The sequence below is a fragment of the Venturia canescens genome, chromosome 10 (genome assembly GCF_019457755.1).
Source record: "Venturia canescens isolate UGA chromosome 10, ASM1945775v1, whole genome shotgun sequence".
Lineage (NCBI taxonomy): Eukaryota > Metazoa > Arthropoda > Insecta > Hymenoptera > Ichneumonidae > Venturia > Venturia canescens.
This window is the reverse complement of record NC_057430.1, coordinates 14,630,582-14,644,119: the sequence shown is the minus strand read 5'-3', so window position 1 is coordinate 14,644,119 and position 13,538 is coordinate 14,630,582. Positions and strand designations below refer to the sequence as shown.

The 13,538-nt window shown below is 42.4% G+C and overlaps 1 protein-coding gene across 2 annotated transcripts in view; it reads left to right on the top strand.

Moving 5' to 3' along the window:
• Positions 1-13,538, top strand: part of LOC122417520 (titin-like) — a 140,313-nt gene that overhangs the window by 97,322 nt on the left and 29,453 nt on the right. For both annotated transcript variants that reach the window (XM_043431063.1, XM_043431064.1), the window contains one exon: positions 273-326. In XM_043431063.1, the coding sequence (XP_043286998.1) occupies positions 273-326 (54 nt within the window). The remainder of the gene's footprint in view (positions 1-272; positions 327-13,538) is intronic.

Sequence of the window (13,538 nt, the reverse complement as noted above, 5' to 3'; positions counted from 1 at the left end):
TTTAGATAGACTGATAATAAATCAGAGTATTCACATTGCAGTATTGAACGAGAGTGTATAGCTGATAATAATTTACGATGTAAAAATAATCAAAGAATAATAAAAAAATGGTTATAAAAAAGGAAATCAATAAAATTTACGAAAAAAGATAACCAAACCGTGTTTATTTTCTTAATGTTATTTTCGTGTGTGTCTTTTATTTTTCTTTTACTACCACCATGTCCTGAGTTGCCTGTGGAAAAATCCGACACGTGGTGTCTCTTTGATTGCAGAGAGGCGAGAGGAAAGAAAAACGATACAGAAGCAGGATGTTCGAGAAATTAAAGGTTTGATGCTACGATGCTACGATGCATGGCAAAATAGTATTCACCATTTTTCATTATCGATACGAGGTTGACAAGCGGGCAAAATAGAGCATCGAGTATAAAAAACCTGACCGATATCCATAATTGTGATGACAAAATGAAAACATTCCAAGACTATTGAAAATTCATTCCAATTTTTTGCTCCAACTGCTCAGCCCAAGATCTGAAATTCAGAGATGTTGCGTGTCATTTTTACATTTTCGGCAAAAAAAAATCGACAAATAAAAAAGCCTCGTTGAACGTAACGTATTTTTATGATTCTTTCAGATGCATGAAGCTTTCTTGATCGAATTATAGCAGTGCACAATTACCGCTTATGCCGCTATGCTTTCCACGCGCAGTATCTCCATTAGAAAAAAAACAAACAAAACAAAGAAAAATTAAAACAGAAAAAAAGAAAATAAAAAATTAGCATTATTTATATTTCATAGTATCCCCTTTCGCCTGCAGCAATCTAATCGAAGCTTCTTACTGAGCTGCGCTGCGCCGATTTATATTTTCGTTTCGTAAGTACGACGGTTTGAGAAGTGACTTTTTTCTCTTAATTTCCCGTCCTTCTTATTTTGTTTCTCCTCTTTTTTTACAACAAGTTACTTGATGATCTGTAAAATAGCCCTCCCGACTTAGTGAAAAACAAATACTCTCACATTTGAAATATCCATTAAAAAAAAACGTGTGGCTTTTTCGTGAATATTGTTGAGTTCGATGATAAATACAAAAATGTTTGCATCTTGCTTTCTTGTGCAAAGCTCCGTTCGACAGAGAAACGTTGACGTGAATTATTCAGTATAAAAATATATGTGAATAGTGTGCTAAAAATTCATAAATACTCGCAAAGAAATCCAAACATATGTAAATAGTAGATGCAAGTAAATGCATACAGTCACCAAATAATTCCGCAGTCTGCACACAGCACTCAACGATCTATCAACTGCAACAAAAATAAAAGAAAATACAAATTAGAAAAAAATATACGTCTCTCTGTATTGATGTTGGTTTGACTTCTGTCAAGTCCTTATTTACTCACAATCGTCACAATCATTCACGCCTCTGCGGAAACTCATTCATGCTGAATAAAAACGATATACATAATGTCGCAAGCTTTTCATCAAATTTCATCACACGAAAAATGCTACACTCATACGATCACTAAACGATTAAGATATCAATAAAAAGAGTACATCCACACATATACACATGCGCATAAAGATCTCTTGACACTACTGGCAACATTTCACCCGTTGATCACTGTGCACTCATCGTGTCGTCGCCCTCACGATTTATCTACGTTCGTTGTGATTCTTTTTTTCTTCTCTGACTTCTTTATATTATATCTTCTCATTTCTATCGTGGCAGTCTAATTCGAAATAAATCAAAGCAGCAGCAAAGCAAAAATGAATTTCGTGTTCGTCCGTTTAATTTTGTCGTATGTTCTTTTGAGCTGAATTCTCGTCTGAGCACGTTGTTTGCAAAACAGAGCGATGCGCTACTGGGCATTATTCGTCGCATGGGCTGACAGGCCATAGAATTTACACGATATATTGAAAGTGTATGGATGAGTTTTTCAAAATTCGCCAAACCGGTAAGACTACCAGATAAAAATTTTGAAAATTCAACGAAATTTGTAGATGGGAAAGAAGTAATGCAATCGAAATAATTAACAGATTATGAAATGTAGACTATTCCTTTTGAGGAAAAGTATAATTCGTAGCCTCAGTGTTGCTTGAGAATTCAATAAATATAGATGAAAGGTCGCGAAGTGCAAGAGAGGTTCTGGCGAGTTTTGCAAAAGTTTATCTTATAAACCATATATATGATGAAATTAATACATGTGTAAATGAAAAATCATTAAGGCGGAGGTTAAAAGCGGAAGATGTCGTTTAGTGAGGAGATTCGCACGTTAATTAGCTGTACACCGCACGTAGTATCTCACACGAAAATTCTTCACATCATTTCCACAGAATACGAGGACACTCAACAGCAAGTACACACGACACTGAGGAAACACAAAGATAATAAACCGGAGGACGAAGGGCCTCAGATTGTGGAAACGACGGAGGATGATAGGGAACAGGGTACACTGGTTAAGCTCGATAAGAAGAGACGAGAAGAGTCGGAGGAGCGGGTTGTGGAAGAGGAAATAATCGTTGTTGAAAGAGACGCGCGAGGCAGATTAGTAAGAAAGAAAGAAAAACCTCGAGAGGCAGAAGTGAAACGTTCGGAATCGGAGGAAAGTGAGATCATTGAAGAGATCGAAGTAAAAAAGAAGAAGAAAGTTCTAAAGCCAAAAAGGCCAAAAACGGGTGAAGATGACATTGAGCTGGAAGAACTGGAGGAATTAGAAACGATTCGGGACGAGGCAGTTCCATCAATGCAGCCCCTTAATGTTCCAAGTCAAAGAAACGAGGTGGTAGCCTTGACGAGAAGCGTTGATCAAGCACCAGGTCGACCTGAAAGCGATCGTGCGAAAATTACCCTAGACACGGTGAACGCGTTGACCGAAGAATATCGTTCAGTTCAAGAAAAGGAGATCGATCAAGTGCTCAAAATCAAACCAGACAGCGGCAAAGCCCAGATGATAATTTCTTCTGTGGAACCGTATTCAACGACGGAAACAACAATTCAAACATCCACTGGTGAATTCCATGATAAATTTAAACCAATGACCTATGAAGCAACCCCAAGTGTCGTGCCAAAAGAGGGCGTTCAGGTTAGCGAGACTTTGCCGTCCGAAGCGAAACCATCAAATCTTTCGGCTGATCAACCAGCACCGAGCCAACGAGCTGAGATCAGTATGATACTCCGCGAAGCCACAACTGTCAGCGAAACACAGGTTGAACAGGGGGAAGTCCCAAGTGAAGATTTCGTCAAACCAGCAAGTGCCACGGCTGAAGATAGTGTCCTGCCGAAAGTCGGTCTATCCATATACGAAGTACAAGAGGGCATCACAGAAGATAAGCTGGAACCATTAAAAACCATCGCGGCGAAGCCGAGAATAAATATTACAACGAAAGAACCACTCACGATCGAGGAAGTTCAGACGGAGGACAAGCCGGGCAAATACTATCCGGAATTAATCGTTCCGACCGAAGTAGCTACGCAAAGCGTCATTTCACAACGTATTCTTATAACAGAAGAAACAAATGCTCCGGAGAAAGAAGGTCAATATGTGCCAGGTCGTTTGCCAGCCGAACAATGCGCTCAGATTGGAATATCGGAAGGTGTCGAGGCACCAGAGATCAGCGATCAACCAGTTCAAGAAATGATTGGAGTATTTATGCCTAATCGGAAAATCGATACATTCGAGGCTGAAAGAAAGATCAACGTAATGGAAACGTTTACAGTTTCAACTGTGGACTCGCATCATCAAGAATCTAGCCTCATAGTTGAAGACACAAAAAGTGCAACTGCTGAGTTAAATGTAGTGGAGAAGAGCTCAGTCACGACGATGGAGACAGTGACATCTGAGAAAGAAATCGAATATCAACCAGAAGAGCGACCTGTGGGTAAGCTTGCCGATGCCTCAATATTGCCACTCGAGATTGGAAGTGTTTCGAGCACTTTGGTCCAAGAGTCCGAGGGTGTTTATACTGAAGGAATAAAACCAACGGCCGTTATAGCAGAAACGAGTCTGCGGCCGGAAGAACACGTGATGGTGTCACAGATACAAACAGCGGATTATCCGTCAGATTTCAAGGAGGATCTCAAATATGTTACTGAGAGTAGCTCGGTGAGCGTCGAACTTTCTGAGGCAAAAATGATACAGGAGACATTGACTCACGATCGAGAAGAAAAAATCGAAGAGGCGGTGAAACCGGAAGAGCGAATAGTTGACACCAGTTTCGATGCAGTCAAAGGAATAGAAATATACCAGACAATTTCGATCGACAAAGAGGGCGAACTCAAAATTTTCGAGCTACCTGAGAGTCATCGTGGTAAAACAGTACCAACGCATCCGGTTGTTTCATTTCAAATTGAAGAGACAAGGCCGGAAGACAATCTAGGGGATTTATCTGGATTAGTACCACTGACCGCGCAAGCAAAGATCGAGCGCGAAAATTTCCAGGAGACCGTGGTCGATGTCACAATCACGGATGAGCTGGTCGGTCAGGTAGAAAAAGACAAAGTTCCAGATTCGAAGATCGCAGAAATCGGTATTGATGAGATCGAAAGCGTGAAAACAACAGAAATTGTTGTCAACGAGGCTGAGGGTGAATACACCGGAGTTTCTAAAATCGAAAGTTTCTTTGCAACTTCAGAATACACGACAAAAGTTGCGATTGAGCAGCAAGAAGTTCGAACGGAATCACCGACCGGTGAATTTACCAGGGAAACTCCGATTCATGGAACTGCTCAGCGCACTCGAGTACCACTTGAGAGTGTGAACGTTGGTTTGCAAGAAGCAGCAGAAAAAGAGGGTGTCTACAACGAGGACGTCAGGCCTGAGGGAAAAGTTGCTACCGTTGATTATACGGAAGCGCGGCCGGGTGCGACGGTACTCGAGGTGATGGCGCACGATTTAGAAAATATTTACTCCCCAGATACAAAGCCACAGGATTACATGGCCCAGAGTGCGATTGACGGTCGTAAAATAGCAATGAAATCTGAAACTCTAATAGAACAAAGTGCTGGAAAGATGAGTGACGAGACACCAAAAACCGCTAAAGCGTTTGGTACTCAGGACGCCCTGGATGAACTCATCATTGTAGAGACGAATATCGCTGAAGCCGAAAACCCTCGACTTGAAGATACTAAACCATTACAACAGATTGCAGAGATTGAGGTAGCAACCGCTGAAAATATAATGATAACGGAAGTGGTAACAAATCAGAGAGAAGAGATTCTGCAGCCGGAAGAACTTGATAAAAAACGCAAAATAACATTGAATTTGACGATGACACACGAAGTTGCCGAAACGCGAGAAACCGTTATCGCTAATAACGTGGACATTCTCGCCAAAGATGCAAAACCAAAACCAGAAAGTGCTACGTTATTGCAGAACGGCTTGGAACTTGTTCAACAGATTGAGACCACGGTTTCGGAGAAAGAATCCGTTTTACCGGCGGATACGAAACCAGAAACCAAACGAATCGATGTTACATTTGCAGAAGGCGAAGGATTGCAGGTGATAATGACACATACAGAGGATAAGGAAGCCCCCTTTGATGGAAAAGCAAAACCCAAAACCGCTGAAGCTCTTGTAGACTTCGAAGTTCAAGGTGTGGCAACCAAATTCGAGATAATGAGCGATTCAGGCATCACTGAATTTACACCTTCCGCACCAATCAATGCGAAACCACAAGCAACGCTGCTGCCTTATGAAACAGTGATTGCAGAAGAGGTACAAACTCAGGAAACCGAAGCGCCATTGAAAGAAGTTGCTCCAGGTGACAGAAAAGCCGAGCTGACTTTCGAAATTGGTGAAAGTGTAGTAGTATCATCAGTCACCATTGGCGAACGCGCAAAACTTCTCGAAGAGACAGAAAAACCAGAAGCTAAAGTTGCAACGTTCGATCTAGCAAGTCACGGAGTAGCGCAAGCAACTGAAACAATTCCTGAGGATGGTGCGGATGAGTTCAAGCCAAAAGTTGCACAAGCGGCCACTGCTCTTACCGATCATGTAACTCACAAGAGTCTGATAACTATGGAAACATCCACGAGCGACCTCGAGGGTATTATGTCCGAGTTCGTTAAGCCAGAACAGAAGATACCGGAAGTTGCTTATGAGGAGGCAAGCATAGGTATTAATGTTACTCAAACTATTGCTTCCGATAATGAAAAAGCATACACACCAGCTGAGACTCACACTGAACATGCTACAACGAGTTTCGATGCTCATCGAGTCGCTGAACTCACTGAAGTAACCACCTCGTCCGAAACCGGACAATTAACTAGTGCAGTTCCGCATCCATCCGTTGCTACAAAAGAACATGTGCCTTTTGAGAGTAGTATTATTCAAAGTGAAGCCTTGGTATCGGAGAAAGAGACCGAGTTTGTAAAAAAGCCAATTATCGCTACAAACACGGCAAGCGTAACGATCGGGGACAAAGGTCAAGTGACAACGGTGACAGAAGTTACAACGATCGAACACGAGGGCCACCTAGCAAGTCTTGAGAAACCAGCGGAAAAAACAGCAGGTTTAGACCTAACCGGACATGTGATTGCTGAAAAAACTCAAGTCCAGGTCGATTCAAGCACTGGTGAACTAAAAGAGATCAAGCCACAATCAGCTTCAGCGGTTTCTTCGCAAATTCCATTGGAAAGCATCGTAAGAATAGAGACTCAAGCAAATGAGACTGAAGTTCCACTTACAGAAAAGACGAAGCCGACCGAAGTATTGGCCGATTTTTCACTAGTTGAAGGACAGAGTCTCCAAGTAACAATGGTCACGATGGAGGACAAAGAAGCGGACTACAAACCAAAAGACTTGCCAGAAATAAAGACCGCTGACAAAATACTGGATGGTGGACATTTCGTTGCGGAAACTACTGAACACGTCGTTGATTCAAGCACAAAAGAGTTTATCGACGAAAAGCCAACTTTATCGATTGCAACTCTCGATCACTTGACATTTAATCCGTTGACGAGCTCGCAGATTCTTGTTGGTGAGAGCGAAGATCAATTACTCTCTGATATCAAACCTGACGATAAAGTGGCTCTAATCGACGTTGAATCCGGAAGAAGCACAGTTACAATATCTGAAATAACATCTGGCGAAAAAGAATCCCCATACTCACCAGACATATTACCGGGTGAGAAGCTTGCGACTCTCGGAATTGACATAGCTCATGAAATTGCCGAAACTGTGTCGGTTGTAGTCGAGGATTCGGTTGGTAATATCGAACGATCGGAACTTGACACAGTCAAAGCATCTTCTAGCCAAGAAGTATATAGAAGTTTAATTGTATCTCAGAACATTTCACAAGATCAGGAAAAATCTTTTGAGGGCACATTCAAGCCTGAGACAAAAGACGTTAACGTAACGGTTGAAGAAGGTAAGCGAGTTACTACCATAATGGAAATCACGCCGGAAGATCATGAGGAAAGTTTTATTGGTGAGTTCAAACCAACTACGAGAGAAGCTTTGCCAGAATTCGTACCCGGTGGTGAAGTTGCTGAGAAATCAGAGGTCATTCCGAGTTTAGGCACGGGCGAGGTTGAGATCTTAAAACCGGCAATGGCCACAGCTCATATTGGTCAAAAGCCTTATGAAACTGTGCAAATAACCGAAGAGTTCTTGGGCGAACGAGAGGAAGAAAGAATTCAAAGCAAAACTGTAACGACGAAGGCCCGAGTTGCTTTTGATGAAAAAACTTCGGCCCTTGTGGTTGAGACAACCATGACTCAAGACTTGGAAGAGGAATTGAATACTTCTAAAAAACCCCGTGAGGAGATGGCTAAGCCAGCTATTGAAGGTAAAGAAGTTGTTCAACAAAGTGAAATAACACCGAGAGAAAATATTGCTGAAATGACGATTGCGAAGCCTGGAACAGCGGAGGCTAAAGAGACACAAGGAACTTTTGAGAGTGTCGGTGTTACAGAAGCTATCGCCCAAGAACTCGGTCAGGACTTCGAAGGAAAATTCCAGCCAGATAAGCACAATGCTAACGTTAAATTCGTGGAGGGTAAGAGTTTGATGGTAGATCAAGTCTTTACTCAGGACAAGGAAGAAAGCGTAACGATCGCTAGTCAAATGGAAAGCGTGGCAGAACTTACGTTGACCAGAGTTGGCCAAGATATCGCCGAAAAGACTCAAATCTTCGTCAATCAAAGCGTCGGCACCGTAGAGCCGTTCGAAAGTGATAAGCGTCAAGCACATTCCCGACAGGATATGTTTGAACCTATCATTATTGAAGAAGTTCCGACGGGTGAAAGCGAAAGACATTTCACTGATTATCCGAAATCGGTTTCAACAAAGGCCGAAGAGAAATTCGAGGAAGGTCACGGTGTAACGATTACGGAAGTTACATCAGGTGAGGTCGAATCAAATCTGGAGGATCAAAAGATCATTGAATCGCGTACAGCTGAAAGTTCTCTCGTGACTGAACGTAGTACAGTCGAAACTGTGGCGGTCGAGTCCCAAATGGATGTGCAAACAAAACCCGAAAAACAAATCTTTGACAAGCAAGTAGCAATAAGTAGTCAAGATACATTCGAAGGAATAACCGTTAACGAGAACTTGGTGGAAGAAGGGGAGCAGTTTTTCGAAGGTACCTTCAAGCCAGCAACACAAAAAGCCGTCATTGAGGTTCAGGGTGTTACTTCCGTTCAAGTTTCCCAAATCACGACTGAGGATAAGGAAGCAAGTTTTGAAGGTAAACCAAAAGCACCAGGAGTTAAGGCTAAACAGGAATACAATTTATTCGAAACAGCAGAAAAATCGGAGACCGAAATTGTTCAAAGTATCGGAGAAATGACTCATGAGAAACGGATTTCATCACAGGCCACAGTGACGCAAACGACAATGGAATCAGTTATTGAAACGGTAACAACAACGAGTGAGCGCGAAGATACATTTAAAGATAAATTCATTCCTGAAACGCAAAAAGGCACACCACAAATGGATGGCTTGAGTACGGTCGTGGTAGAAGAGATTATTTCCACCGAGACAGAAGACGTTTTAACGGAGGTTGGAAAGCCAAAAGATCGCAGAGCGCAACCGAACATAAGTGGCAGAGAAGTGGCTCAAACAACAGAAATAGCAACAATTGCGGATGCCCAAGAATTCGAAAAAGTCACGGGACCAATGGCGCAAAAGGGTAAACCACATTTCGACGAAATGGCATCAATTGTGGTATCGCAAACAGTCTCAAACGAAACTGAACAAATGCTAGAAAGTCCGGAGATTCCGAGGGAAAAAAGTCTAAGACCAAAAGTGGATGGAAGAGAAATCGCAGAAACAACATCAATCGAAACGATTTCCACGGTAAAAGACTTTGCCATACCAACAGAACCGGACTCGCAAAAAGGAATTCCAGCACTTGAAGAACATTCGTCAGTCACGATTTCGCAGATAATGTCCAACGAGACAGAACAAGAAATGTCCAGCCCGGAAGTTCCAGGAGTCAAAACAGCTCAGCCTTCACTTCTTGGTAGAGAAATAGCCCAAACATCTCAAGTAGTGACAATGTCAAGTGAGGAAAATATGGTTGACACCGTGAGTCCAGAAGAAAAACGAGGAGTACCAGCTCTGGAAGAGTTGACTTCAATAATTGTTTCTCAAACACTATCGAATGAAGCGGAGGAGTTATTACCAGGAGAGGAAGTACCGAGCTCGAAGAAAGCAGAAACAAGTCTGTCAGGTCGCGACATAGCAGAAACAACGCAGATATTAACTTTGGCTAGTTTTGAAGAGCTAATCAAGGATGCGAGGCCAGAAGAACAGCAAGGTAAGCGAGAATTAGAAGAACACTCGTCGATCAATGTCTCACAAATTATTTCCAATGAACTTGAAGAAACCATGGCTAGTCCCGAGGTTCCAAAGGGTAAAACTGCTGAGCCTAAATTAAGTGGCAGAGAAATAGCTGAATCTAGTCAAGTTATGGCATTGACGAGTGTTGAAGATTTGGCAATAACGAAAGCTCCTGAAGAACAACGCGGTAGACCATATCTTGATGAAATGACATCACTCGTAGTGTCACAAACTGTGTCAAATGAGGTAGAGGAAAATTTGCCTGGCACCACAGTTCCAAGTGAAGTAACTGCTCAGTTAAACCTGCTGGGCAGAGAAACAGCCGAAACAACTCAAGTAACAACTATGACGAATGCAGAAGACTTGCCAGTACCAATGGCACCTGGAGAACAAATAGGAAAGTTGCAAATGGATGAACTAACCTCGTTGGTGGTATTGCAAACTGTTTCCAACGAAGCTGAACAACTTTTGCCTACTCCTCAAATACCCGGTTTAAAAGCAGCCACGCCAAATATATTGGGACGTGAAATTGCCGAAACAAGTGAAGTAACAACTGTCTCACGTACCGAAGAACTCGTGAAGGAAAAACAACCAGAAGGACAACAAGGACAACCGCATTTGAATGAATTAACATCGCTTGTCATTTCGCAGACAGTTTCAAATGAGACTGAAGAAAATCTACCCAGTGCACAAGTTCCCGACGAAGCAGTGGCAAAATCAAGTCTTTTGGGAAGAGAAACCGCCCAAACAACTGAAATAACTGCTATAACAAATGCCGAAGAACTCTTCGCTCCTGTAGTACCGGAAGGACAAAAGGGACAACCAACCATTGATCAATTAACATCGCTTATCGTTTCGCAGGCCATATCTAACGAGTCTGAACAATTGTTACCCACTGCTGAAATCCCAAGCGTGAAAACAGCAACGCCGAATCTTTTTGGACGAGAAATTGCGGAAACAAGTGAAGTAATGCCTGCTTATAATACCGATGAGCTCCAGACGAAACAACCTCAGGAACAACATGGAAAAGCACATCTAGACGAATTAACATCGTTAATTGTTTCGCAGACGATTTCAGACGAAACTGAAGAAAGTCTATTGACAGCTCCGGTGCCCAACAAGGCGACAGCTAAGCAAAATCTCCTGAGTATAGAAACAGCTGAAACAATTCAAATAACGGCAGTTAGAAACGCCGCGGAGCTTGTCACTCCTGCTGCCCCTGAAGAGTACAAGGTCAAACCTTGTCTTGATGAACTAACGTCTCTCATAGTTTCGCAAGCCGTGTCCACAGAGGCTGAACAACTTTTACCTAGTCCGGAAATTCCGAGCACCAAAATAGCAGTATCCAATTTGCTTGGACGTGAAATAGCCGAAACGAGTCAAGTCGAAGCAGTGTCAACCACTGAAGAATTTGTAAGAGAGAAGCATCCGGAGGAACAACATGGAATACCACAACTGAATGAGTTAACATCTGTAATAGTTTCGCAGACTGTTTCGAACGAGAACGAAGAAGTACTTCTGGGGCAACAAGTGCCGAGCGAAAAGACCGCGCAACCGCTTTTATCGGGACATGACGTCGCCGAAACTCTCCAAATTTTGACTCTAAGAAGTACCGAAGAACTCTTCAATGACAAAAAACCTGAAGTACAGGAAGGCAAACGAAACATTCAAGAATTCTCACCGCTCACCGTTTCTGAAGTGATTTCGAACGAACAAGAAGTATCCATGCCAAGTGTGGAGGCTCCTACTGAGAGTACAGCACAACCCAAATTGTTGAGTCGCGAAGCAGCGCAAACAATGCAAGTGACGCCCCTCGTAAGTGCAGAGGAACTTTCAAAACCGAAAGCGCCAGAAGAACAAACTGGCAAGCGATTGCTTGATGAGTTGTCTCCTCTGAGTGTGTCTCTAATACAAACGAATGATGCTGAGGACGTTTTGCTGAGTCCCGAAATACCGTCTAGCCGAAAAGCTCAGCCAAACTTATCTGGTCGAGAAATCGCTGAACAGAGTCAAGTTGTGACGGTAACAATGGCTGAAGATTTGCCAGAAATGGAAAAACCAGAAGGGCAGCGTGGAACGGCGGAAATTGAGGAAATGAGCACAGTCGCGATTTCAGAAGTTATATCCAACGAGACTGAGAAAGATATGCCAATAGAGGAAAAGCCAAAAACACATAAAGCACTGACTCACGTTTCGAGTATAGAAGTGATCGAGACAATGGAAATATTGACTGCGATAAACACGCAAGATTTGCCGAATAGAGCAGAACCTGAAACGCAAAAGGGTAAGGCAAATCTCGAGGAACTAGTTTCGTTATCTGTATCCGAAATAACTCAAGGAGAAACGGAGAACGTTCTAGCAACACCCGAAGAACCAATGAAACAGATTGCTGATACAAACGTTTGGGGTCGGCAGGTGGCTCAAAAATCGCAAGTCTTGACAAGCACGACGACGCAAGAATTACCTGAGGAACAGAAGCCCGAGAGTAAGAAAATCGTTCCAGAACAAATACCATACGAAAGCATTGAGCAATCAATTCAGCAGTTGCACGAGAGCGAAAAGAGTCTGCCAGTAAATAAAATTGCGCCATCTGGTCAGGCTGATGTGGTTTTCCAAACTTCTGAGAGTCTACGAATTTCGGAGGTGACAAACTTTGAGAAAGAATCGAAAGAGGTGATAAAAGGCAAAGCTGACGAGGTTAATGCTCTACCGGACGTTGTTGATCGTGGCGTTGCGATCAAAGAAGAAATATTGCCAGAAAGTGTAGCATCCGAGTTCAATGTTAAAAAACCAGATACAAAGAGAGCAAGACCAGTGGACCAAGAAAAACGTGGGGTATTAGTGACAGAACTCCAAGCAACCGGAGAACAAGAATCCCAATTACCCGAATCCATAAAGCCTACAGCCAAATCGGCTCAAGTCTCGATCGAGTCTGACCATCTGAACCGCGTCATCGTTGGTGAGTACAACACACTTTGGGGATATGTTCGGTTATGTATATTATTTGTTCCGTGGCCATTATGATGTTTTCGGTATTCGTGAAACACGAAAGTATTCAGGTCCATGCTATCGAATTCGTCGGTAATCGAACTGGCGGATTTGGTTCGGATTCAACTGTCGTAAGTCTGCCAGTAATTCGACTTCGTCTTAGACGAGTTATCCTCTCAATTTTTCTTTGAGCAACGCATTTTTACACGTTAGTTTTTTATTTGGATTTCTCATCGTTGTGTCTAGTATGTTAGCGTTATTTGGAATTTTCTAAAATATATTGGCAACAAAGGGCTGTAGGTTGCAGAATGAACATAAAAGACCCAAATATTAGTCTCTGTCAAAGAGATTTTAAGCTGGTAAGTAAAAAGAGCGGTCCTCTCTCTCGACATTACAGGCGAGTCAACACAAATAAACATTTCACACTTCATATGCTCCTGCTCTTTACACGCGCACAACTAAAAAGTCACTTATCAGTCAAACCCCAACAAATTTCATGTGTATGAGCACATATAAATATTGCTCGCCCGCCCCATTGCCCCAACTAAATTTTTCCCTGTGTCTACAACAGAAATCGTATTAACATATATCACTATAACTCTCGCATTTCTTCCTGGTAGTGTTGTTTCCTCATACCCAGTGCTTGATTCGGGATCGAGGTTCTTTTCCGTACCGTTAGAATTTTGAACGTCATGACATTAAATAAATGAGGCACGAAAATGAATAAATAATACAGCCACTCTCGTATATATAAAGAAATAACACGAATAATT